The sequence below is a fragment of the Engraulis encrasicolus genome, chromosome 9 (assembly GCF_034702125.1).
Source record: "Engraulis encrasicolus isolate BLACKSEA-1 chromosome 9, IST_EnEncr_1.0, whole genome shotgun sequence".
Taxonomy (NCBI): Eukaryota; Metazoa; Chordata; class Actinopteri; order Clupeiformes; family Engraulidae; genus Engraulis; species Engraulis encrasicolus.
Genome location: NC_085865.1, coordinates 14690553 through 14718347, shown reverse-complemented (window position 1 = coordinate 14718347; position 27795 = coordinate 14690553). Strand labels below are relative to the sequence as shown.

Below are 27795 nucleotides of genomic sequence, written 5' to 3'. Positions count from 1 at the left end.
CCTGGCTCCTCCTCTCCTGCCACCATTCCTTACCCCGCTCGCCCCTCTTCTTCTTGGTGCGGTCGATGTGGTCCTTCAGCTGGATACGGACCTGCCGCTCGTTGGGCAGGTCGCGGATGTAAGGGTGCTTCAGCAGCTGCTCCGTGCTGGGCCTCTGATTGTGGTTCTTCACCAGGCAACTGTCCACAAACGACTGGAACTTCTTTGACCTTCAGAGGAAGACGAGGGAGGACGAAGAAGGAAGACGAGAAGAACAGATGGAGAAGGAGGATGGAGAGGTGATTCGAAGAGAGGAGAAGGGAGTAGAGGAAAAGAGTGGACGAGGAAGGACAGGAGAGGAGATATAAAGTTAACAATGCTGTAGGGCTGTACAATTAATTGAAATTAATCGGAAAACGCAAGTTTGGTTGTGGCGATTAAAAAAAATGAAAATTGGGATTTAATTGTGATCACACAGGGGGCAATGTAGTGACCTGCCTTTGGGCGTCCTTGAAGCCAGAACAGGTTGACAGGCTGGTTTTTCTGGCCAAAAATCTGTAGGACCACCTGAGCTTCATGCTATTATTACAATTCAGTTTTATTTTGTTCATCCCCTATATAATCACTTCGAGCTACACACACAGGTCTGGTCCCATTGGATTCAGTATGCTTGCAATGGCAGCTTGCATGGAGGAGTCATGCGACAACTGTATTGTAGATTCACATACTGAGAATGGTTTTGAAGGTATTTGTTGGTGGCAAGGACAGACAAACGGTTAAGTCTTGTCTCGTGAAAACAAATCCAATGCGTGCCCTCTCAGACCTAGCAGAGCTCACCAACCTGTGCGAAACAACAGAGACTCACTCACAACTCAGACCGTTGTTCAAAACCTCCTCACCTCCCACGTTACTTAATGTAACTCTCACTTTCTGTGTCAACTCAGTGGCTCTTTTTATCGTAAGACATAACTTTCACCACATTATTCATCGCTTCTTTGGGAATGTGTCTCAGTAATGAGAAAACAGGTAATAGTATGTGTCTTAAATAGAGTACAGCAAAACATAACTCCTGCACTTATCTCTACATCCATATTGATTTGTTCTGTTTTGTCTGTGTCCTGTCTGTAAATGTAACTGTGATGTGTGCTGCCGCCTTGGCCAGGGCTCACTTGTAAAAGAGAATTTTATTCTCAATGTGATTTTATTTCCCTGGTTAAATAAAGGTAAAATAAAATAAAATAAAAATAAAAATACACTATACCTATTGCTGTACCCGAGTGAAAATAATAAGTTGTGCAAGAATTACACTTGTACGACTCTTGAGCCACAAACTAATGATCTTTCAAAGAATGCATCCAGTTATATGTTGGTTCCATTGTGAGCACAGACAACAAAGACTGGCATGCAATACAACTGACTTTCATGTCAGACCTTAACCTGCCACTCCATCCGTTCTTCTACCTATGTTTAGATGTATTCCATAATCTCTTTCTGTCCGTATATTCAAGTAAAAACAGCACACCTGGGCTGCTACCTACGCGTAAGGACAGTGGGCATAATCCCGCCAACCACTCAGCTGTAATTTTCTGCCGATGACTCAGATGCTACACATCAGCCGGCAGGCCTGTTAGCACTCGCTTGGTGCAGGAGATATGTGAGGTTTTTACCTGCATCCCCCTCCTGTCAATGCTTTGCTGGATTTGATAACAATGGATGAACACTGTGTCATTTAGGCCAGTGTTTCCCAACCAGGGGTACGTGTACCACTAGGGGTACGCGAGCACACTGCAGGGGGTACTTGGAAAAATGAAAAAATGTATGGAGCATAGTCACATTGGAATATAGAGCATGAGTGAGGTGGTACTCATGGTATGACATAAAGGTTTAGGGGGTACGCGAGTCAAAAAAGGTTGGGAAACACTGGTTTAGGGAACAGGGGTGCAGGTGTGAGTGGCCCCTTACTCACCATTTCTTGGATTTGAGACGGGGCGCTGGGTTTCTAGGGATGAGAAAGAGTGCCCTCATGGGGTGCATGTCACACAACGCTGCAGAGGGACAGAGAGGAAACAACAGACGGGGATGAGATAAAGAAGAAAAGAGGTGGTTCAGAGAAGGAGAAGAGGAAGAGAATTTGAGAGAAATTGTTGACGGGCTGTGTTACGCAGTAAAACGCTGTACTGTGATGTGAGAGACTAAAATGAATTCTGAGATGCTATGCAGATATATGCTTATGTGCACGTGTATGTGTACATGCATGTGTAGATGTGTATGTATGTATGCATGTTAGTGTTTATTGCTGTGTCATGTTTTTGTGGATTGTGATGTTCACCACTTGTGTGCAAAACTTACGTGGCGCTCCCTCTGCCATCTCAATTGCAGTGATTCCCAAAGACCACAGATCACTCTGTCACCAAACAACGAGAGAGAGAGAGAGAGAGAGAGAGAGAGAGAGAGAGAGAGAGAGAGAGAGAGAGAGAGAGAGAGAGAAAGAAAGAAAGAAAGAAAGAAAGAAAGAAAGAAAGAAAGAAAGAAAGAAATAAAGAAAGGAGGAGAAAAAGGACAAGAAGTCAGACTCTGAGTAAGAGTGGTGCCATTTGAAATGGCAGCCTGAGAGCTAAGCTCCACTGCCGTGACTCACTACATGTCCCACAGCTTCTATATATAAAAGATGACACAGTGGGACTGAGGGGAAAGAGAGAATAGCTAAGGGGCAAAACAGGGCAATACCTGTCTTGTCTGTTCTTTTCCTTTTCTTTGTTCTGTCTCTTGTGTTATTCATGTTTTATAACCTTTTAGTGATGATTTAGGAAAGCATTGGCGTACGTTTTACAGCCCTGAAGAAGGCCATTGTCGGCCGAAACATGTTGGCAATTTTTAACAGTTCCACTATGAACTAGCTGTTGATTAAAAGCTTTTTAACCAAGAAGAAGAGTGCCTTGGATATTTTTCATAGACCAGCATTGACGTATTGTCTGCGTTATTTATTTATTTCATTTTTTTCCCTCACATGTGTGTATGTAGGTATTCACTTTGTGTGACTTATATTTGTGTTTGTCAATTGCGAATATGGATGACCCCAGGAAGAATAGCTGCTGCATGGCAAAAAGCTAATGGGGATCCAATAAAAACAAACAAACCAACCTTGAAGTCGTAAGTGGCGTCTGGGTTCTCATCGCAGGCAATCACCTCCGGGGCCATCCAGTACGGTGTGCCAATGAAGGTGTTCCTCCGACCCACAGTGCGGTCCAGCTGTGCACTCACACCAAAGTCAACTATGGGGGAAGGAAAAGACGCGCACAAACGCACGCACGCACACACGCACGCACACACACACACACACACACCCAAACACGCATGCGCACACACACACACACACGTTGTATGTAAGTGGCAGTTTTTTTTCTACAGACAATTTTCACACAAAAAATCTGAGTTTCAATCAGAATCCGAGTTTTTCTCTTTCATACAAACCAACACAGCAACCTGTCTGTCACTTTAAAATATTATCACGGAGCATTTGTGAATGCCCCGCTTGTGAACATTACCAACACAACACTCCAACTGTTAGGGTGTGATGTTAGACTTTGCAGTCGAATGTCTTCTACTTTAAAAAAAATCTGTACCGAACAATGCCTGGAGTGTTGTATTCACTCAATTCATCGGAAGAAGCTGTAAACATGCAGCGTTTCGGTCTATACAGTAGCATGTAAAAACCTGAACGAGAGTAGAGTACTGTTGACTAATGCTGATTTACAATGATGAGTAAGAGATCTTGGTTTGGCCACAGCTGAACCATGTAGAATATGGGTTAGTAGAAGGTGTTTTGAAGGTCTTGGCCACGAGTCATAACAACCAGTGAGAAAAGATGGCACTTCTTTTGTTATAGTAAGCAGAATGCATAATTGCAACCTTCACCATTAGTCTGAGCTGTATTGAACAACTTTACCAGCACTTTCCAAGACGTAAAGCATATGAAGCACAAGTCGCTCTATCTATCAGTAGCTTAAACTAAGATGCACCCCTAAGGTGCATAGATGTCCTTCTGAATGTGTACAGCTGAATGCCTATATGCCTTCAGACAGCATGGGATCACCACATCAATTCAGTTCACACACACACACACACACACACACACACACACACACACACACACACACACACACACACACACACACACACACACACACACACACACACACACACACACACACACACACACCGTTTAAACCAACCATCAAAATATGTACCATACTATTGGGTAATTTACAGGAAAAGATTGAGCTGAGATTGAGATTGAGTCCTTTTTTAAACACAGATCACTCAAACACAGATCTGTAAGGAAACACATCCATCCAGACAAGTGCATGGCTCATCAGTTTAGAGTATATGGCCTGGTAGTGTAGTGTGTGCAGTAACTGGCAGAGAGAGGTCTCCAACGGACCATGTGACACCATCTGCCTTTTGACAAAGTTTTTGGTGAGAGCCCGCACACCTCGAATGTTTCTTTTTTAGCAGGTGCAGCTTTTCAAGGTACTCCAGTCTTTATTTAACTCATGGAAGAGCGCGACACTGCTTCTTCACAGTTCACCACTTTTTTTTATGTTTCCTTTGGTGCTGACGTTTTGGCACTAGGCCTTCATCTGCCTTGCCACTGCTGCCTTCCCGTCACTGTAGGTGACGTTGGCAGGACAACAAAGCAAGGTCCACCACCACCTCTGAATCAAACACACCTTGGGGTTAAAACTCATTATCGGTATTATCAAGTGTTTCACAGGCAAACAGCCACCGCCACACAAGACATAGATGTTTATGATAAGATGTTTTCAGGCCTGCCAGAACAGAGTCAGCGCCCGCTCGAGTTACACTAGGATCCAAAGTGCTTACCGGTGGTGACCCACACAGCCATACTGTTCAGTGCTGTTAATACAACACTTAGAACAGGGATTCCCAACCTTTTCCAACTTGGGGCCCACTTGAAATTTTCACAAATGTTTGGGGCACACCAACCCAACGAACAATAAACTCAATAGTCAACAGCCACACACACGCACACACGCACGCACGCACGCACGCACGCACGCACGCACGCACGCACGCACGCACGCACACACACACACACACACACACACACACACACGCGCGCGCGCGCGCACACACACACACACACACACACACATTAAATTATAATTCATATTCACCCGTGCAAGGGGGCAGCCCCCAATGGCGCCCAAAAGGGAGCAGTGCGGCGGGACGGTACCATGCTCAGGGTACCTCAGTCATGGAGGAGGATGGGGGAGAGCACTGGTTAATCACTCCCCCCACCAACCTGGCAGGTCGGGAGTCAAAGTGGCAACCTTTGGGCAACAAGTCTGACGCCCTAACCGCTTACCCATGACGGCCCTGAGAATCACTGACAGAGTAGGAGCAACACTGTGCGTGTCAAATTTGACTCTCTGTGCAAGTGTTGAAATAACACTACCAAAACGTAGTGTGCACTGCACATACTGTACAGTACATACCTGTAGTTTATTGTGCTGCATGTGACCTGAAACCTGCTGCCATCTCTTTTGTTGCCACGGTCTGTTTAGTTCCCATTGGGAAGTTACAAAAACGAAAGCCATGTGACTGACTGTTAGCTATTGGGTTTGATGCTTCCTTACCACAAACAAATGAGGAAACACTCCAGTAGGTGCACAAAAAGGTATGTCAGTCTTTGTATCAACTAGATGATTGACACAGCGGTACATGATTTGAATGTTTCAAATAGTGTGAAATAGCACTGAACAACTCATTGATGCTCTGGGTGTGTGTGTGTGTGTGTGTGTGTGTGTGTGTGTGTGTGTGTGTGTGTGTGTGTGTGTGTGTGTGTGTGTGTGTGTGTGTGTGTGTGTGTGTGTGTGTGTGTGTGTGTATGTGTGTGTGTGTGTGTGTGGTTCTTACCCAGCTTGACCTCAGCGTTTTCAGTGAGTAGGACGTTCTGGCCCTTGATGTCACGATGGATGACCTTGTGCTGATGGAGATGGGTCAGACCCTGCAGGACAAAAACACACACAAAAAAAAGTTCATTTATTCATTTTATTTCATTTATTTTTGTTGGGAGATACCTCTTGAGATGCATTGTCTTGTTTTTGAGAGGGTTGCAGAGGAATGAGAAGAAGAAGAAGAAGAGAGGAGGAGAGAAAAGTAAAAGAGAGGCGGATACAGGGAATGAGAACCACCGCTGTAAAAAGGAAAAAGATAAAGCAGAGCAGAGCAGAGCAGAGGGACTGTGTGACCCACCCTGAGAATCTCCCTGCAGATGTAGGCCGTCCACTCCTCCTTTAGAGAGTTCCCCTTCGTGTTCTTAATCAGGTCGGTAACCGAGCCTGCACCGCAGAACTCCATCACCAGCTGCAAATAGAGACCAATGGAGGAGAGAGAGAGAGAGAGAGAGAGAGAGAGAGAGAGAGAGAGAGAGAGAGAGAGAGAGAGAGAGAGAGATAAACAAACAAATTCTGAAAAATAAGGTCATTCATAAAAACAACTGCATTCGCACTCCAACAAAAGGAAGACAAAAAAATACAGACAGACGGACAGACACACACTAATCCGACCGTGTTATCAGTATTACAGTGGAGAGCATGAGGACATTTGTGATGGTGATTATGGTCAGGTCTGTTGTTTCCACTGTTTTCCCAAAACCATGACCGATTACGAGTCATGCCGTCCTTGAAGAGGAGGAGCATAAAACCTGTAATGCTTACGTCGCCACAAACAGCACTGTGATGAAATACATATCTCTGGCAAAGTATCGTTCTCAGTGGATTTACAATTTCAAGAAATCATATTACGTAAAGGAATGATGAAACACTGACAAACACTGAATGGCAAAGTTGCAATGGTGTGCAATTTTTTTCCAGACTTGGAAAGCTGTCAGACAAGACGTGGTTACAGCATTCACTTAGGTGGATTAGCTGGTTACTGCCCGTGAGTGTTGTCTAAACCAATGGTATTCAAAGTGGGGGCCGGGCACACCCTGAGGGGTCGTGAGAGTGGATGGCAGGGGGTCCGTGGCAAGTTGGCAGGAAAAACATTCATTTTCTTCTTTACAATGATATGTATTGTGCTTTTTTCGTAGTTCGGTTAAGAATGCACTTCATCGAGTTGTGAAACTGGGGGCACAGGAAAAATAGTGTGACACGGCCTATGTCAGGGGGGCCTTGACTGGAATCTATTGGTATATGGGGGGCCTTGTGATGATAAAGTTTGGGAACCCCTGGTTTATACTCCTGCTCAGCTCAGAGCATCATAGTGACTCAGGGCCTCGGCTAAATATCAATAGCCGGCTCGCTAAAGACCAAGCAAAATGACCCTGCGGCGCAACATGAAATGGTGCGGTAACAATGGCGCCGCCCATGAAATTATGGTTAATGAGGTGGATAGTGCTGATATAAGGTGTCTGCTGATGTATAACTTTTGAGGTGACATTTAGAGTATGTCAAGACATAAAGACAGTATGTTAAAACACAGTGTGAAAATAGTTGTGCTTTCGGTAGCCTAAAACGGATACCTAACTGGGATGTCTAATTATGGCCTGAAGAGAAGACACCGAAGCAGCACAGATGGGGTGCTTTTCTTTTTTCAGGTGCACAACATATTAGGGACTAACGTTCTCTTCAGTTAAGATAACCTGTCCCTCTCCCATTAATGCACCAGATGAATAAAACGAAGCGCGTGGAACCCATTTTCTACAATTTATCTGGATTTCATTGGTGTCTGTTTTTCTTTGGCTACAGAACCGGAGAGGTGCTGGATAGGACAGTCCCACTCGAAGCCTCATATAGTATCGGTAGCGTTGAGCTATCGGTCTGGAATTTTAAGTCTGTGGTATCATGCTGTTCCCATGCCCGAACTGGAGCATTGACTGGTAGGTGGAGGGTTCAAGCTCCAGTGGTAAACTAGCACAAGATGACCTCAGCTACACTGGTGCCGTTGACCCGGGATGAGAGTGAGGTTTAGCGGGAGAGTGTAACGGATGCCAACTAGCAGTTCGGCAGTAGAATGTTGGTAAACCTCCCTGCTGAAGCCTGATGCCCCGTGTACATCGAAGGCGAACTAAGCAACCTGCGCGGCGGAAGTCATTGTTTCTCTATGGAGAGAAGGCGAATAAAGCTCATGTATAGTAAAAAAGCCGCACTCCCGGATCAATTTCTTGCAGTTTTAATACTGGGTTAGCATGGCAGACAGACAGACGTTTTGGCCTAAGCCTTCTTCAACGTCTGTCTGTCTGCCATGCTAACCCAGTATTAAAACTGCAAGAAATTGATCCGGGAGTGCGGCTTTTTTACTATACATGAACTTTGCTGTTTGCTCGCACCCAAAGACCTTGTAAGAAACTTTTCGGAGTTGAGCGCACTTTCTCTACTAAAAGGCGAATAAAGCTACCAGAGCGAATTCGCCAGGAGCGAAGTTTCTTGAGCGACCAGGGCGAATTTTCACGATTAAACTCAAGCTAATCTGAAAACCAATCGTGCAATCAGCGAAAACCAATTGGAACGTTCATATCGAGGAATGTCCCAGGCTGTCAAGACAGCCGTTATGTGATTAGCTGAATCAAACATGTCAGTGCAGCGTCCAGAGCGAATAAAGCTTCATTGCGAATTCATGGCGAAACTTCTTCAACCACCCCAGCTACCTGGGTCACGTTGGTAGCGCTTGATGTACACGGGGCATGATACAGTATCCATAGCATTGAGCTATCGGACTGGACCTTAAAGGGACAGTTTGGTCAATTTCAACATGCAGTTGTATTGCTCACGCTACCCTTGACTTGTCAGTACCTGGTGATGCCACATTTTTCGGCTCAGCCCTTTCCGAGATATGAGCAATTCTAATGGGGGCAGCGTTTGTTTACATTTTTAAAAAATGAAACATAGGCCAACTCCAAATATTTTCCCAAAAGGTACTGCTGTTTGCTAGTTGTCTGCTGATGTTTTATAACCTTTTGGATGTTTTTGGGAATAAATAAAAATGTTTTTTTGAAATGTAAACAAAGAGCTGCCCCCATTACAATGACCAGGATCTCGGAAACGGCTGAAGAAGAAGAAAAAAAAATCTCAGGCACTGACAAGTCCAGGGTAGTGTGAGCATTACAACTGCATGTTGAAATTGACCAAACTGTTCCTTTAAGCTCAGCATTATCATCCTATGCCTCCCATGCCCGAACAGGAGCATTGACTGGTAGGTGGCGGGTTCGAGTCCCGAGAGGCGAACTAGGATCAATTCAGTTACAACTGCATCCTAGACGTCAGTTTTAGTTGTGGTTGAGCTAATGAGACTAATAATACCATCATCTGTAGCCAAGAACAGGGGTTCCCAACCTCTTCCAAATGGGGGCCCACTTGAAATGTTCACTAATGTCGACTCTGGATACCACCTGACCCAATGAACAATACGACTCAAATAAATAGTCAACGGCAACACACACACAAACATTATTTTGATTTGTAGAAAATCCTTTCAAGTCCCACTTGGAACACCTTCAAGGGCAGGCCCAACAGTGAGCCCCGGCCCTCAGTTTGAGAATCACTGGCCTAGAAAGTAGATCATAGTCAGAGAGAGTAGAGAGAGAGAGAGGTTCCATTGGCCCATTTTTTCCGGGTTCTATTATTGCAAGGGGGAGGGGGGGAAATCCCCCTTTAGGCAGACCTAAGGACTGTTCTATTCAATGCTAGGAGCATTATGACACGCCCCTTTAGGCAGACCAGAACCTGGTCATGTTAGGTGACCATAGCAACCTATTACATTGGCATATCTCTATATACTTAAAGAATCTCTGTCATAGTCATACCCAGAGCTGGTCATCCATCCCTGGTGGGTTCTTCTTGATGAAGGCACCGTAGTAGGTAGCTATGTTGCGATGGTGAGAGTACTTCTTCAGCATGTTGATCTCCGCCTTGATCTCCTCCTCCTCATCCTGTTGAGGATGGAAAAGACAGGACGTTCAGAAGTCTGAGTGTGTGTTTGAGAGAGAGAGAGAGAGAGGGAGGAAGAGAGAGAAAGAGAGAGAGAGAAAAAGAGAAAAAGAGAAAGAGAGAATCAAACCATGATTGGCTTACCCCAGTGACGTCCATGACCTTGATGGCCGCAAGCTGTCCTGTCTTAACATGGCAGCCCTGGAAAACAGATGAAGATCTTATAAATAACTTCTCCTTTCATCCATACGTCCATAAAAACATATACATGCATTTTGGCACTTTAATTATTCCAAGAACAAGTGACACACTGCACTGAAATCAGTGTGAATGATCTTGACTTGTTAGACATCTTTTGTTTTTCCTATTTCTGGTGACACAGTTTCTCCATAACCAGATTCTTGTTTTGATTGGATAGGAAGATGAAGAATAAAACAAGAACATCTGCCTCATGCGATCCAGCAAAGGTAAAAACAACAAGGCAAGGAATGTGGAAATGGGAGGCTGCATTCTGCACCTTGTCACTGATATCTGTGGCCCTATCAAAACAGTTGTAAATATACATGTGTTTCTTGTGAAAAGTATTGTATTTGGGGGTGCCGTGGCTTAGTGCAGTGTTTCCCAACCAGGGGTACGTGTACCACTAGGGGTACGTGAGCACACTGCAGGGGGTACTTGGAAAAATTTAATTTTAACAAATGCATGGTGCATAGTCACACTGCAATAAAGAAGATGCTGTAAAACGTGAGTTTGGGGGTACTCATGGCACAACGAAAAGGCTTAGGGGGTACATGACACAAAAAAGGTTGGGAAACACTGGCTTAGTGGGTTAAAGCGTCATATCATAAATATGGGGACCCAACTATGATTTTCCATGACTTTCCAGACTCAAAAAACGCAATTCCCATGACCACTTCCGTAAAAAGAAATAACGTTAAAAAATTTTAAAGTGAGAAAACTGAAGATTATCATCACCCCTACAGCGGACACAGAGCGTATGCCAGACTTCAGTCAGAGCTTCAGTAGGCTCATTTGCATTCTAGAATGTTGCACATTACCACATGAAACCAAACCGTCTCTGGCGAAGCGTTATAGTATAACCAGTAAGAAACAATGTTAAATTCCATGATATTCCATGACTGCATGCAAAATGGTAAAATTCCATATTAGGTCTTTGTGTAATTGTATTAGGCTTTGTGTATGTTTTGAATTTGTGTATCTATGTGAGCTGTCAGATACCTTAAATTCCCTTAATTAATAGAAGTACTCTACTCTACTCTACTCTACTCTACTGTACTCTACTCTACTCTACTCTACTACTAGAGCTGAAGGCCTAAAAAGCCCCAGTATTTCGGTCTCAGCCGTCTTTCCCAAAAAAGGTAAAAAAGACAAAACCAGACCAAACTATAATATGACTGCTGATGTTTCACTACACAGACACAGGCACACACACAGGTACATACAATGAGCTCAGCAAGTACCTTGGACCAGACACATCCATTACGGACTGCAGACTGTCAACAGACTGCTCTCACCTCACTTCACGTCTCACTCACTTGCCCCAGGAGCATGACATTACATAATCAAAACAACCAACTCATGGACATGCAGCGCTTTAATTATAGGAAGATTTTGTCTTTGTTTTTCAAAAAAAAGTGCCAGCATACATAGATATGTGAGTGTACTGCTTGTTCTTCAAAGCTGCTTGTAACTACATAATAGGGCTGCAAGATATTAGAAAAATATGCGTTACACGATAACATGACTGTATGCTGTGATATCGATATTAATCGCGATATTTAATATATGCATATATTTTCCCCTTTCTACTTGCCATTCTGCACTTTATCATGTATAAAACAACTGAGAGCAATGTTTTATTGCCAACATTATTTTTATTAGGAAAAAAACTAGCTAATATACAGCATCAACTTAAAATGACAACATTTTTAATGCATTTTTTAACCTTCTCACCAAATTTGCTATGATTAAAAATTTAAAACTGTTTGTGATATGTGCACAACTTTTGCGATACGTATATCGCAAGCTGTGATATCGCGATATCGATACATTTTCGATATAATGTGCAGCCCTACTACATAACCATGAATACGATGAACACAAATTTTGCCTTTGTGGTTTCATGTCAGTGTCTCTGTTCGTCTGTTTGTACAGTGAATGCATTAGTCTCTTTTCCTGAATGTCTGTCTTCCTATTTTACATATTTTTTTCAGTGGCCAAATGCCGGTGTGCGTGCGTGTGTGTGTGTGTGTGCGTGTGTGTGTGTTTTCTGTGTGCGTTGCCATGTGACTGCCTCCCTAAGTCTGTTGGTTAAAGTGATACTATATTTCAGCCAATCATCTGGATCCATTGCTGTGCTGTTTCATCAGTTTGCCCGTTGGAGAGTGTACCCGCCTCTCCTCTCCTCTATCGCCTGCTGTCTGGCAGTGGTCACAGAGTCACGTGTGTGTGTGTGTGTGTGTGTGTGTGTGTGTGTGTGTGTGTGTGTGTGTGTGTGTGTGTGTGTGTGTGTGTGTGTGTGTGTGTGTGTGTGTGTGTGTGTGTGTGTGTGTGTGCGTGTGTGTGTTTCTGTGTACCTACAGTATGTCTGACTTGACTTATCATGCTATTAAAGCTATTTTCACATGACTATGAGGAAAATAGTCACAATTAATCTACCAGCGTAGAGTGCAATAAGAGCAATAACAGCACCACACATCCACGCCCACATCCACAACCATAACCACACATACACATAGTACTTCCCACTGTAGCCTAGCAACAAGACTGGCAGCCCTGCGAGGCGGACGGGCACGGGAGCAATAAGGTGGAAGAGGAAGAGGAGGAGGAGGAGGAAGAGGAGGAAGAGGAGGAGGAGGAGGAGAAAGAGGAGGAGGAGGAGGAGGAAGAGGAGGAGGAGGAGGAGGGGAAAGAGGAGGAGGAAGAGGGAGAGAAGGAGAAAGGAGAAAGAGGAGGAGGAGAAAAAGGAAGAGGAGGAGGAGGAGGAAGAGAAAGAGGGAGAGAAGGAGAAAGGAGAAAGAGGAGGAGGAGAAAAAGGAAGAGGAGGAGGAGGAGGAAGAGGAGGAGGAGGAAGAGGAGGAGGAGGAGGAAGGGAAAGACGAGGAGGAAGAGAAAGAGGGAGAGAAGGAGAAAGGAGAAAGAGGAGGAGGAGAAAAAGGAAGAGGAGGAGGAGGAGGAAGAGAAAGAGGAGGAGAAAAGGAGGGGAAAGAGGAGGAGGAACAATGAGGATGAGACGGAGGATGAGGAGAAAGAGGAGGAGGAAAAGGAGGAGAAAGAGGAGGGGCGAATGAGGTTGAGAGGGAGAAGGAGAAAGAGGAGGAGGAGGAAGGGCTGGAAGAGGAGTTGGAAGAGTCAGAGGAGGAGGAAGAGGAGGAGGAGAAGAAGGAGGATGAAGAGGAGAAGAAGAGTTAGAGAAGGGGGAGGAGGAGGAAGAGGAGAAGGAGAAGAGGAAGAGGACGAGGAGGGCTGGAAGAGGAGAAGGACGGCATACATTTCTCTCACTTGTCCAGACAGACTGCTGCAGGTCTGGTGAGCTTGTGACCTGCTAGGACAGTGTTTCCCAACCTTTTTTGTCTTGTGTACCCCCTAAGCATTTTCGTTGTGCCATGAGTACCCCCCAAGTCAAGTTCTATATCACTTTCTCTGTCCCAATGTAACTAAGCCCCATACATTTGTTAAAATTATATTTATCCAAGTACCCCCTGCAGTGTGCTTGCGTACCCCCAGTGGTACACGTACCCCTGGTTGGGAAACACTGTGCTAGGATCTCCACTTCAGCACAGCATAGGACACCGAGGACAGATAGCCTGCTCACACAAATCCCACACCCATCCATCCATCCACATTTCAAGGATGTAGCCTCTTACTGCAGATGGGCCCATCGACAGGCCTCTTCGCTAGTTGCTGAAAACACTCAACTACATCATAACAACGTTGCTGTGACAATGTAGAGAGTCTTAAGTAACCAATTAAGACTTGATCATTACCATTTTGCTGATAATAAGGCTATAACAGAGGCTCTGCGCTAAGGGGTTAAAACACTGTCAGACTGTGGATGAGTGTGTTTTTTACAGAGTTACAATCCAACATCTGCATCACACGGACGACCAGGGCCGTTGAAAGCCTTGGCCAGGCCCAGGACAAAGTCATCTGAAAGGGCCCCCACTCAATGCATGCAATGCAATGACACACTTTTTGGGCCATTTCACTTGGATGAAGGTGCTGGTAAGGGTGGGATTAGAACCTGCAACCCTCAGTGCACTAATCATTGAGCCATGGCTTCCCCATGGCTGCCAGCGCTCTAACCATTGAGCCTTGGATTCTTGCTTGGAAATAATTCTGCTGCTCTGTTCTCCATCTCTCTGTCTGAGAGTGGACTCAGAGAGAGTAGAGAGAGGGAGAGGTTCCATTGGCCCACTGTTCCCGGGTTCTATTATTGCAAGGGGGAGGGGGGGGAGTCCCCCTTTAGGCAGACCTAAGGACTGTTCTATTCAATGCTAGGAGTATTATGACACGCCCCTTTAGGCAGACCGGAACCTGGTCATGTTAGGTGCCCATAGCAACCTATTACATTGGCATATCTCTATATACTTAAAGAATCTCCGGTGGAGTCACCTGTTACTGTTACTCCACTCCAATAAGAGGCTTAGTTGAGTAATGTGTTTCAAGCACCTTTGCGGCTTGTGGCACATCTTTGCATTGTTTGGCTTTCCTTTCATGTAAATGTAAATTCCGTAGCCCCATTCCACCAGTGGAAGTCTGTAATAGGCACTGAAAAAAACTTTACCGTAGTAGAGTACTACACTATGGCAGTGCACAGGGCCTTTAGTAATACATTACGACTTGGTCATTGCCATTCTGGTAACAGCTATTTTATAAAAGGGGCCATGTCCTCTGACTGGGTTTAACATAAAGATTCCCATTCTAAAATCAATGTTGTACATGACTGTGATTTTAAGGCTTCAAAACAATGAAGTATTTTCACCTGTGTAAAAGTCAGAAGCCACAATTTAATTTCAAAGGTTGTTTAAACACAAGTAAATGTTTCTTACAAAACGTATTTCAGATCAGCATGAATTTCAGATCAGTGTACAGATGTTCTGTAGTTTATCTGGTTTCAAACAATGCCATAAGAGAGAAAGAGCTTCTAATATACAATCATTTGTGAATCAACAGCAAAATTCACATAAACCTCCATCTAGGCCTATTTCGCTGTTTCTTCTCTTTCTCAGTTTTTTCCCTCCTTCGCCCTGCTCTCATAAAAGGGCTAAATATGAGCTCTGAGACATGTGTCTACATGAGATTCTGCACACTCTGACCTAGAATTGATTTCTACATGCTGTACTGGGCTCTCCATGTCTTCAAGGTGCCAGAGAGAGGAAGAGATCGGAGCATAGCACCACTTGGGGACTCACCCGGCACACATTTCCAAACCCCTGACAATCCAATCACTAGATGACATATCAGAATTAGGTGTCGACTACTGAAATGGTATACAAAATGAATTTGGACATGGAAAAGATTTTGGTCATGGTGGGCCAAGGTGTTATGCAGCTGTGTAATGTAAAAACGCATGAAAACATCGGACACACCTGGAGTTGCCAAAGTCAGGCTGTGGCCTAGCCCGGAGAGCCAGACTAAAAGATACAAATATTAGTCTGGAATTGCTCAGTTCAGATAGCTGATGGCATATTGTCATGGTTCAAATTGTCTCTGCTCTGCAGTTGCCAATGCTTAGTCAATGAAATAACCGGTGACTATTTTCATAAGCCGTAGCCATTCCACCATCTCTACCAACCTGCTAATGTCTGACGCAAACAGAGGGAGAGCAACCTTTTTGTTTTGGTTGGTGGGCCAGTCTGGTGCCTGTTGTAGCAATTTACAGGGATGAGGGCTAAACTAACCCGCCAGCTAAAAAGAATTTTGGCCAGCTGGTGTGGAACGTTGGTGAAACCTCCCTCCGATAGCCTCATACAGTCTCGTGCCGTTGGGCCAAGAGTCTAGTCTCTTGGCCCAGCGGTATCGTACTGTGCCTCCCATTGCCAGACCTTTGTAGTTGACGAGGTCGCACGTTCGATCCCCGAGGGGGGTGAACAGGTGCAAGATGACCTCCGTCACAGTGGTGCCGTGACCCGGATTGGGAGTGAGGTCTAAGGGGGAGAGTGTAACGGAGGCTAACTAGCAGAGTTGGCGTGGAACATTGGAGAAACCTCCTTCCGATAGCCTCATACAGTCTCGTGACGTTGGGCAGAGGACTAGTCTCTTGGCCCAGCGGTATCGTACTGTGTCTCCCATTGCCGGACCGTTGTAGTTGACGAGGTCGCACGTTCGATCCCCGAGGGGGGTGAACAGGTGCAAGATGACCTCCGTCACATATACATATATATACAATTATTATTATATAATATTTTTTTATCAATAAATTCTGATTTGAAAAAAGCAGGCTATTAATGTAGTACGCTAAGCCTATTAATGCATTTTGCAATGGAAAAACTGTATTAATTGAGCTCACTCTTCTATATTCAATGATAAACCCAATCCACTCAAGGCATCAGGCCAGATAGGCAGCGGGCCAGAAATCCTATCTTGCAAGTTCGTCGGAGTGATCAGGTGGCAACTTGGTTTTTGCTCATATGTATCCATCAGAGTGCATAAATCAATATTCTAAGTGTTGCCATCGTCAAAAGTTGCACATTCATATGAAAAACAAAGGTTGAAATAGCGATTTTTGGTAATGTAGGAATGTAATTAAAATTGACCTCTTCAACAAGATAGGGGCACCAAATAAATTTGAAGTGATCCACAAGAGCAAAACTTCACATATAAGTGTGTATTATGCCTATCAATATTTCTTTATGGGTGTAATGGCAGTCAGGCATAGCGCCACCATGTGGTAGGTAATTGAACTGCTTGAAATGCACTGCAGCTACTGTTAATTCCATATAGGAAAAAGTGGTGAAGTTGATATGTAGATTCTATTAAACATGGCCTATGAGTGAAATGGCAGTCAAGCATAGCGCCACCATTTGGTAGGCGATTGAACTGCTTGAAATGCACTGCAGCTACTGTTAATTCCATATAGGAAAAAGTGGTGAAGTTGATGTGTAGATTCTATTAAACATGGCCTACGTTGTGAATGGTTTGTTGATGTCTTGTAGAATAAGGAAATTGTGTGGTGACAAACGTACCACAGGTAACCGTTAATTGTTAATTCAACATTCATTGCCTGACATGAATAATAATTAGCAGATAATGGCTGATTGTAATTATGAACACAAAACACATAATCACAACTTAGTTACTGTCTTTTGCCTTTGCATGTCTCTTTCACTCAAGACTGATAGACACAATGTAGAATACAGTAGGCCTAATTGCCAATTATTGGCCAAAGGTTTTCACAAAATTGAAAAAGACAAAATTCTCAACATTTTAAGTAAGACTCTATTATTCGTTGTATAGTATTATTATGATGTATAATTATGATAATTATGCAAATATAAAAATATACATCCAAGGTGGTCACAATTTTTCAACATGGCCACCCTCTCCACTTGTAAAAAAGGCCTGGAATAGTTCACTTAATGATACAAGCATGCAATTTGGCACAAAATGTTCATCAGAATCCACTCTTTGAAAAAAGGGTGCTGGCCTCAGGGAATTCCAAGATGGCCACCTTCCACCAATGACTCCTTAGCATATTAACTGATTTGCATTACAATTATTTTAAGAAAAAAAAGATCTGTTTGATCACTATCCTATCATACAGTCTGAACCAAAAGATCTGCTATTTTTGCACGATGGCATTTTTAAAGCAAAACAACATAAATATTAGAAGTGTAGTCCTATAACAAAATCTCGAAAAGAACTGTGTAAGGCTGGACAGTGGACAAATAAGACATGTAGCATTTACACCCGTCATTCTCTACTCTCTGTAATGGGAGACCCAATTACCCAGAACACTTTCAATTAGTTTCCTATCCCCAGTCAGCTGGATTTTCTAACTAGTCTTGGCCTCATCAGCAGATATATTCCAAAAAACTTTGAACAGCCTCATTTCCCATCCTCTGACAAGTCAAGTGGAGTGTACTGACTACTCATTGATGCTTTGATGCATTGGTGGCTTTTAAATTCCACTGCGGAAATTGGCAAAGGTGTTGTTATCCAAGTTGACAAGTTGGGGGAACCCACAGTTATTTTCTTGTTAACTACACAGCATTTACAGTCCTTCCATTTTGGTCAAGTTGTACAGTAGGTAAGGACATTAGAATGATTGGCATGATGCTGTGCTGGAAACACGAGACCCTACATCTCCGATAGAATTGATTGTGTTTGATATCTTTGACCAAGTCAACTTTGATGATGTTGAGATTTTCCTGAGTAAGTTGGGAGCTGTATATCTTTTGACGTCTGCATCAGACTTGGTACAACCAAAACTCTCTCTGAATGAGATAGGCCTACATGGTCCTAGGAGGAAGCCAATAGCCACATCTTTTCCCATGCCAAATTATGGTAAGGCAGATCGCCGAACCACGTCTGTGTAATAATAAAAGAAAGTGAATGCATGGTGTGACCTCTTCTTACTTTTCCCTGCCAAATTATACCAATGGCAATTTTCTCCACTCAAGTCTAGATGTGCAACATTTAAGGCTGATGTGTGGCCAAACCCAGAGTCTTCAATTCATTGTCATCCACAAACTTTACAACACAATTGGACAAGAGAAGGCCTAATACATGCTGTTCTGCCATGCTTTTACATGCTGTGACATGGTCACAGCCTTCAAAACCAATGATAAAGGAAAGTAGTGGAATGAGAGATTCAGCACTGCAGATTGTATGAGTGATGCGAGCCATTAACTATTTTGCAGAAAGGCCATGTGAAGACATCCCTCCAACAGCAGCAGCACTGATACAACACACTACATAATATGCAACAACAAACTACATAATAGGCAACAAATCAAGCAGAGTGCCTGTGGGTTTTGAAGCATATGCCAACCAGTGTTAATTTCGTCAACCATGACTACGACTAAAATATTTCGTCAAAGCCCTTTTTTGATTTTCGTCATTTAGACTAAGACTAAGACTAAATTGAGAAGGCAATGACTAAAATATGACTAAAACTAAAATTGATTTTCGTCATTGTGACTAAGACCAAGACTAATTTTAAAAAACTGACAAAATTAACACTGTTGTTAAATACAATAGAGAAAAAGAGAAGCAGTGTGTGAAGAAGTTTCATTCTGCACAGTGTAATAGGCCTACATGTTAAAAAGAGAAGCAGTGCGTGGAGAAGGTTTATTCTGTCCAGTCAATGATATACAGTATGTTAACATTGTAGTATCTAAATATGCTGTCGCTAGATCTATTTATAGCCTATTGTACGATTCCGCCGTCTGACGATCATTCACCGTTCAAATAGCATGCGTAAGCTAAGCGCTAACGTGATGAACGTAACTCCCGCCATAGAATCGCCGTAACGTCAAATGCGCAAGGCAGCGCACTCGTTAGTGCCGTTCGTAACGGCTGCCTCATCAGCTAACTTCACCTATCTGATCAGTGACCTGTTTATGTAGGAGGAGAGTCATCGAGTCACTGCCTCCCGTTTCGAATTGAGCCTCTAAGTGCAGAGGGTGGCCATCTTAAAATATGGCCGCCAGCTTGGATTTTCTGCGCGGCCAAGGGCATTTTTTTAAAGAGTGCACACTAATGAACATTTGTGCCAAATCTATACGTGCACTTTTCTGTGCACTTACCTGTATATAAATAAGGAAAAACCGAAGTAGCGCCCCCTGTGGTGGTCAAGGGAGCAGGTTTATGCCCTGGCAACAGACAGATTTGTATTCAGCACCCCCAAATTGACCAAGTGCACATATTTTTAAGTTGCTACTAAGAGGTGACAACAAAACTCATTTTCCAGATGAGCTATGATTTCTGGTCCGCAGCCTATGTGTCATATTTTGGTATTTTCTTCCATCTTGAGTCTAGATTGTAATGTATATGTATGTTGTTCGATAATTCAACCAATTAGCTGTCATGTTTAGAGAAAAACATGGCTTGAAGTAAAGAAACGGTCCAAAACCAGCATTTTAAGTCAGTTTGAACTAGCCCCCTGCACCCCCCCCCCCCCCCCCCCACACACACACAAAAACACAAAGTCTTCAGTTTCATGGAAATTGTTTTTACAAAGCAATCTGTAAAATGTTATAACTGAACAGGAAAGAATACATTGTTTCTACCCATAAATAAGCAAAAATGAATATAGCGCCCCTTGTGGTGGCCAAACGTGCAGGTTGATGGCGTGGCAACAGGCAGATTTGGATTCAGCACCCCCAAATTGATCAAGAAAACATGTTTTTAAGTTGCCACTAAACGGATACAACGAAACTCATTTTCTAGATGAGCTATGATTCTTGGCCCGCTGCCTAAGAGTCATTCATGCATTTTAATGCTTTCTGACATTTGTGACAGCTCTGTTTGCGATGATGAATCTGCTGATTCAAGACGGTTTTACTTAGTGATATGCAGATGCGACACCAGAACAGAAATTCCTCAGCCTTATGCAGGGTGTCAAAAACGGAAAGCTTTGTAGCCTAATATCATGCAAAATTCTTTAAATAAATGTATTTTGAGGTACACAATGATAACGGGTTTGCTTTGTCAGTAAACAGAATCATTTTGAGTAACGTTTCAATCGCTTATTTTGTAAGTTACTGAATGTGAGGAGAGAAGACGTTGCAAATTACACTTCACACTGGTTGGTAATTTCTCATTCACCATTCGTGTACTGTTGAGTGTATTGCCGTCTTGTCTTTGACGTTGCGTCTTCCACTATAAAAAAGCGGCGGTGCGTGGTCATTTAAGCCGCAGAACTGCGCTAGATTAAAAAGACGCACGCTGTCTTCAGCATCTTGCACGGCCCACGCGGCCCTCCGGTGCGAGATTGAAACTTTTTCGCAGCCCTCAAGTTTCAGAGCAGGGCCCAGCTTTGGTTCCTATGGTTAAGAAGGGAGCGTACCTATGTTCCCACGGCCCACTGGTTCCACAGCCCATTGGTCCCACGTCATTAAGACTTTTTTTTTTCATTTTGTAGGCCCATTGGTCCCACAGCCCATTGGTCCCACAGTCCATTGGTCCCACATTGCTTTTACTTTAATTTTTAGGCCCATTGGTCCCACAGCCCATTGAAGTGTTTGTGATGTGGGACCAATGGGCTGTGGGACCAACGGACCTAAAAATAAATTAAAAAATCTTAGTGATGTGGGACCAATGGGCTGTGGGACCATTGGGCCTAATTTTGAAAAAACGCAAAAGTCTTAGCAATGTGGGACCAATGGGCTGTGGGACCAATGGGCCGTGGGAACATAGAGCTGACCCCGTTAAAAATCCCTGCACTAGGCTAGTTGTGACCGCAAAAGTAATTGCTAGAGATGCAATTTCAACTCGATTTTCTCTGTTAAATGTGACAATCATCATTTTTGTGTTTAAATGGAAGCTCTGCTGCACATCTAATCCAGTGCTTTCTTGGTCAAAAGTCTGTCAGCAATGTGTGATGTTTAAATGAGGTCACAGGCCAAAAAAGGATGGGAACCACAGCTTCTGTCCTTTTGACCACTGACTACCACATAGTGCAATGAATTGTCATAACAATATTAATCAAAATGATCATGTTAATAGAGACTCTCTATGCCTTTCCCAAATAGGAAATGGACACTGTGAGAAAGATGCTTCGTCCTGTTTGCGCAATTTATTTACAAAATAAACAGTGCATGAGGGCAACCAAAAGAAAAATAACGAAACTGAAACAAACACGAAATCAGGTACCGCAGAATTATACACATTGACACGTCTCACTTCTTCCACTCTCTTACATAAAGTAAACCGCAGGACTTACTAAATGCACACTCAGCACACAGCTTTATACCTGTTACAGATGCTTCTCCTGCTCTCTCTCTCGAGCACAAACCACAACAGGTTTCAAATAGGCCTCGCTATGTCGTGCTACACGGCACTAGCTTAGCGACATTCTCCCTCTTTTAACTTGTCTTAAAGCCAGACAACGGCTTACATGAAAAATAAGACACTTTACCACCTTTATAAACCCTGGCCAACGACTTTAACTGTAGGTCCTATTAAGCCCCAAAATAGTGGCATACCCCTTTAATTGGATGATTTGTCCGACCAACATCCGACACCATACACTGGTTATGCGCACAGTACTAAAGGTACCACAAAATAACACAAAACAAAATTCAAAATTACACAAAATACAAAATACTGCCACAGCCCCCAGCACATGATGCCCACATATATTACACTATTTTGCACATATTATGCACATTGGATACTCAACCAATAATTTGTCATTTATAGTCTGTGCTTCAAACATTCTCCCCCTGCACAAAGTCAAGCTGAATGGCAGATATTCTCAAACCGGCGCACACTTCCTATTCAATAGTGATGAAGAGGAACGGATGGAAACGAAGTATAGGCCTACACCCAACTCACAATTTGGTACGTATCACAATTTTTGACCCACGATTCAATACACCCAACGATTTCTTTCTAATGTTTTTTTAAAATGAATTAATTAGCTTTTTTTCCCACTTTTGCCAACATTACAAATAAAATAACTACACAGGTTTTATGTAGAATAGGTTACAACAGGCTACTAAAATAAAAAGAAGTTTTAAAATAATAATGATGACGACTTGAAGCTTGGAAGCACATATCCCCTCACATCATGTGGTACAGTAGTTTTCTGGACTGAAGGGTAACAGAACTTTGAAAGGGTGTGTCATGATTCTGCCTCCTTGTAGGATACAGGTTTGTGGCTCTGCGTATCAAGATTTCTCAGTTCGATACAATATCGTTACAGCCCTAACAGAGCGATAGAGAGAGAGACAGAGAGAGAGAGAGAGCCGGGGACATTTTCTATACAAGTGCAGTATCAAATAGCTCTGCTCAGATTAACCTAGTTCCACTGCAGCCTGGGAGTCCCGCAGACGTTTAAAGCGACAAGCACGAGAGAGAGAGAGAGAGAGAGGGGGGTGGGGTGGTGGGGGGGGCGTGTAGGGGGAAGGCATTGAGTGGACAGGCTCTCTCGTTATGCAAGACCACAGCAAGCCCACGGAAGCTGGGTCAGCCACACCAATCCATTCTGTTTAACAAGCCAGTTTGAGAAGCGGAGAGAAGATGGGCTTTATTATTAACCACAGAAGCACACACTGTCAGTCAGCCAGTCAGCCAGCCAGCCACCGCTCCTCTCAGCTGCACGGCCCTCTTCCCCATCCTCCATACCGACTCCAGCACAGTAGAACAGAGCAGAGCAGAGGAGAATAGCCTATTATAGGCTACAGACTACACAGCTGCCATATCGAGAACACACAGCCAAAGGCTTCATCGGTACAAATGCACATGCTAGAAAATATTAGCCTCCTTTCTCCTTCTTTGGTCATGGCTAATATTAATCTTTTCAGCAGAAAGGGAAAGAGAGTTAGACAGATAGACAGGGATACGCTCACATTTGCATTCTTGAGTCATGAAAAGTCTCACTGATTCAAGAGGAGAAATAGCACTAGCAATACTTCCATGAATCACCAAGTCATCTTTTTTTATGCTTCATAAAGATCCTTGGTTGTGCTATCCTTTCTTTCTTTGCTGGTTCTTCTCTGTAACACCATCTGGCATCTCATTCATTTCCATAATTGCTGCATCTTAAAAAGAACTAGAGCTAGGTGCTATTCACTATACTGATCATGACCTGATTATCACCTTTTCATGTGTCCAATACTGCTCAGCCATTCAGAGCCATTTGTTTTCACAGAGGCGACTTGAGATTAATTGCTTGAACTTAATTATTTTATGAATGATGACAATTTTCAAAGCACGTCCTTCAGAAATTTTATTAAAAAGGCAAATAAATTGTTTAAAATTGGTATCTGAGCATGGGGATCGATTCACATAAAGATTGTAATCACGATCAAAAGGCGCGTAATTGTACAGTCTTATTATATTATTACCAGCTGGTGGTTTAATCCAAAGTAACTTGTAAGTGAAGCAAAAAAGTGAAAGCCCAAATGGGAAACTCAAACTCCCATTGTCATTGTGACACAGCACACAAGTGCACACAACAAAATTGCATTTATGCCCATGCAAGGGGCCAGCCCCCAATTACATTCGAAAGGGAGTAGTGCGGTGGGATGGTACCATGCTTAGGTAGGGTACCTCAGTCATGGAGGAGGATGGGGGAGAACTCTGGTTAGAAACTCCTCCCACCAACCTGGCAGGTCGGGAATCGAACCGGCAACTTTTGGGCTAAAAGTCTGACACCTTAACTGCTGACCCATGAATGCCATTTATGTAAATGAGAAGCATAAACACAACTCTCTTAAAGGTTAAGAGGCATGAACCTACTCTTGTAGCAGCTGGTTTGCTTGACCATTGGAGGACAATAACAGAGCAGTTTGGACTAGGATCGCTTTGTGTGATGGCAAACGGCCAGCTACAGCATAGATGGTTTGTGTTAGAGGAATAAAACATCCTTGAAGTAACATGGTAGTAATATAGCAGACCCTAAGGCAGTGTTTCTCAAAGTGGGGCGTAAGCCCCCCTGGGGGGGACGCGGAGGCATCTCAGGGGGGGCGTGTGACATCTGATTTTTTTGTCTCCCAAGGGAATTATTTCCCGTCTCGCCAATAAGTGAATAAGTTTAAAGCCCTCACCAACATTATATTATTAATGAATTTGAATAGCATAGAAATGAACACACATCTGCATTCGACTTCAGTCCCTCTTTGTTTAACCTTACCAGTCACCTTTCCTTTGATTCTGCGCAGCGATTGCAAAATCAGTCTGCGCGAGTACTGCTGTTGCTTAGGGGGGGCTCGGAAGCATTCAGACCCTCTGAAGGGGGGAATGATGGAAAAAGTTTGAGAACCACTGCCATAAGGTAACTTGGTGAACCAGGGCAGAGGCCTCATGCTTAATTTCTTCATGGCAGCAGCACACGGTAATTCATATCACTGACACTGACACACTCAAATGAAGTAAACTCACAAAGTAACAGGGATAAATTGTCCCAGGAACACTGTAATTTCACGTTGGATGGCAAAACTGACATCTCAGCCAGAACATCCGTCACATGGCATCTTTTACATGTTACGTATGTTCCATTTGTGACTGAGCCCTGAGGAAGGTCTGACGACCAAAAGCGTGGTGATTAAAGGAACACAAAGAGGATTTAAGTGTGCAGAAATATTTCTTTCAATTTTCACAGTTTTTTGTTTATGTTTGGCACCTTTTAATCATGGGTGCGGTCTAATCCAATTTTACACTTAACACTTTAAGTCATTTTTTTGGTCTTTTAGACTTTAATAATGACAGGACAGTTTGAGAAAGAGACAGGACATGTTGAGGGGAGAGAGACAGGGAAGGGTCGGGACTCACTAGTTTGACACCGTGTCGCCCGAGAGGGCTGTACTTGCGCCTTACGTCATTCAGAGTGACAGCTGCCCCACGGTGCAGAAAAGCAAATGGCGCACTTGTGAATTAAAGTAGCCTAATGTTTTTGTGTGTCGACAAAACCACCCAGCACTACAGCTGTGCACGAGCTCCCAAGTCCACGAGTACACACAACCCAAATCCCGCCCATCCACACAACCCAAAACCCGCCCATCCTGGCCGACACGGCGTCAAACTAGTGAGTCCCGGGAAGGGTCGGCAAAGGACCCAGGCCAATATCCATCCAGCAGACTAGTGCCCTACCATTAAGCCACAGTAGGGCCCCGTTTTAACACATTTGAATAATAAAACAATGGCACATGCTTCATGATGCACCAGGTTATAGTACATAGAGAAGAGGAACTAAAGGAGAGGAAGAAGGCGTATATATCAGTATAATGTTCAATCAAATGTCAAGTTGTTGAGCCAGCACAAGTGAGGAGTTGGCGGCAGCACTTATGTCAAGCACATAAAAAGTTATGTGGTGCCGTGTCGTTTCCAAAGCCTCATCAGCAACTCTCACTGGTAAAGGATTCTCCAGAGCTTTCCTGTCACTGAATTGGGTCAATGTCATCTGAAATACGTTCTTAGAACTAGATAGCACGTTGCCGGCTGCCTTCTCAGCTCAGCAGGGGTTGCCATTCATTTTACTTTGTCGTTTCTATCGATGACTGTGAGGCCAGAAGGACAAGATAGTTCATTCATCTACAGCACAGCCTAGTGCAGTGTAGCATGAAAAATGCACAATGGATCCCCTAAGAGAGTGTCATAAAATGTGGCCCAATATAGCCCAATACTAGCACTCTGTAAAAATATAATCCAATAGGCTAATGTCAATGGCTCCAAACTACAGCCCCCCCCCCTCGCTCACACACACGCACACACACACATACACAGATATTACTCAGTGTGTCAAAAGTTCGTAATGTCAGCATTTTAGGTGTGACCCGTGTTTACAAAATGTTAAAAGCATGCTGTGAAGGGAACCTTTTAAAATAGGTAATTCTTAAATCGCTTGATCCTATGTCAGTGTTTCAACAAGAAACAGCATGCAATATACATTTACACTTAACATACAATACTATCTAACACTCTAGTGCAGGTTAAACAGATGATGTCAAGATCCTATAGCTACAATTCCCCTTATTAAAGATGTAGATTTAGATGTCAATGTCAATACATTGAAAAGCTGTATGTTCAAAGTTAGTGAGTTAGGAAGGAATGTTTTAAAGCAGCACAACATACACAAACTGATTCCGCATAGTGCTACAGAGACTTGTTTAAAGGGTTCCCAAAGAAAAGACCAGAGGGGCAGAGTGACCCTGTTGACAGATCACTCTGTAGAAAGCACCTTGGAGCAAAGGAAACACATGGGTCTAAACATGCTACTGCATTCCTGAGCCGGGATGCAATACCTGCTTTGCACAGCAGGCAAGTACATACACATCCGACTAAAGTGACTGACAAAGCACTAAGAGAGCAGAGGGGTTCAATGATATGCCTGAGAAGAAAGCAAAAGACTACCATCAGACAACTGTCTGAACTAGGAACGAAAGGTGTGCAGGATATGGTTTAACCTTTTCCCAACCTAAGACTAACATAGACCTCTAATGTCGGAAATTGGAATTGGAATTGGAATTGATTCCATTAAAATATAATTATAGGTGATATTGAAAAGGTTTTCTAGGCTGGGAAGAATCCTACCTTGTAGACTTGTCCATAGGTTCCATTTCCAACCAGTTCCACCAGCTCAAATATGCCTGCAGGGTCCTGTGAAGACAAAAACAACACAAGTTAGAGAGGGACGTCAAAGGTACTCATTACGAGCCATTAAACTTTTAATTTGGTTGCACACACTAAAAGGGATACCTTAAGGGCAGCCATGTCTAATGGTTAGGGAGGTAGCCTTAAGTTCAGAAGGTTGCAGTTTCGAATCCCACCCTTACCTCTCCCCACACCTCCACAGCTGATGTGCCCTTGAGCACAGCACCTAACCCCACTTTGCTTCAGGGACTGCAACCAATTGCTTGGGATAAAAGCGGTACCTACGTGTAAAGTAAAATATAGTGTGCATGTGCAACCATACACCAAGAGTGAGTGCACACACTGGTATTGTACTGTATGGTGATATAAGTAAATTTACATGCCATTTGGATTGCTTAGCAGCCATGTATTACCATCTGTACTGTTCACTTGTATCAACTATTAGGCACTATGAAATTCTGAATTATAGTGTAGTTATTCTGCAACATCGTGTGACTACAAGATCACTAGAACAATAGATCAACCATAACTTATCCAAATGTAATTTCACCAGGTAAAATACTCAAATACTCAAATATTC

General features: G+C 43.5%; 1 protein-coding gene across 6 annotated transcripts in view; it reads right to left on the bottom strand.

Moving 5' to 3' along the window:
* tnikb (TRAF2 and NCK interacting kinase b) overlaps nt 1-27795 on the bottom strand; it is a 78061-nt gene that overhangs the window by 40320 nt on the left and 9946 nt on the right. For all 6 annotated transcript variants that reach the window (XM_063206627.1, XM_063206628.1, XM_063206630.1 and 3 more), the window contains exons 2-10: nt 27156-27221; nt 10077-10133; nt 9809-9934; nt 6259-6369; nt 5920-6010; nt 3121-3251; nt 2329-2383; nt 1946-2024; nt 34-209 (exon numbers count right to left, since the gene is read on the bottom strand). In XM_063206627.1, coding sequence (XP_063062697.1) covers nt 34-209; nt 1946-2024; nt 2329-2383; nt 3121-3251; nt 5920-6010; nt 6259-6369; nt 9809-9934; nt 10077-10133; nt 27156-27221 — 892 coding nt within the window. The remainder of the gene's footprint in view (nt 1-33; nt 210-1945; nt 2025-2328; nt 2384-3120; nt 3252-5919; nt 6011-6258; nt 6370-9808; nt 9935-10076; nt 10134-27155; nt 27222-27795) is intronic.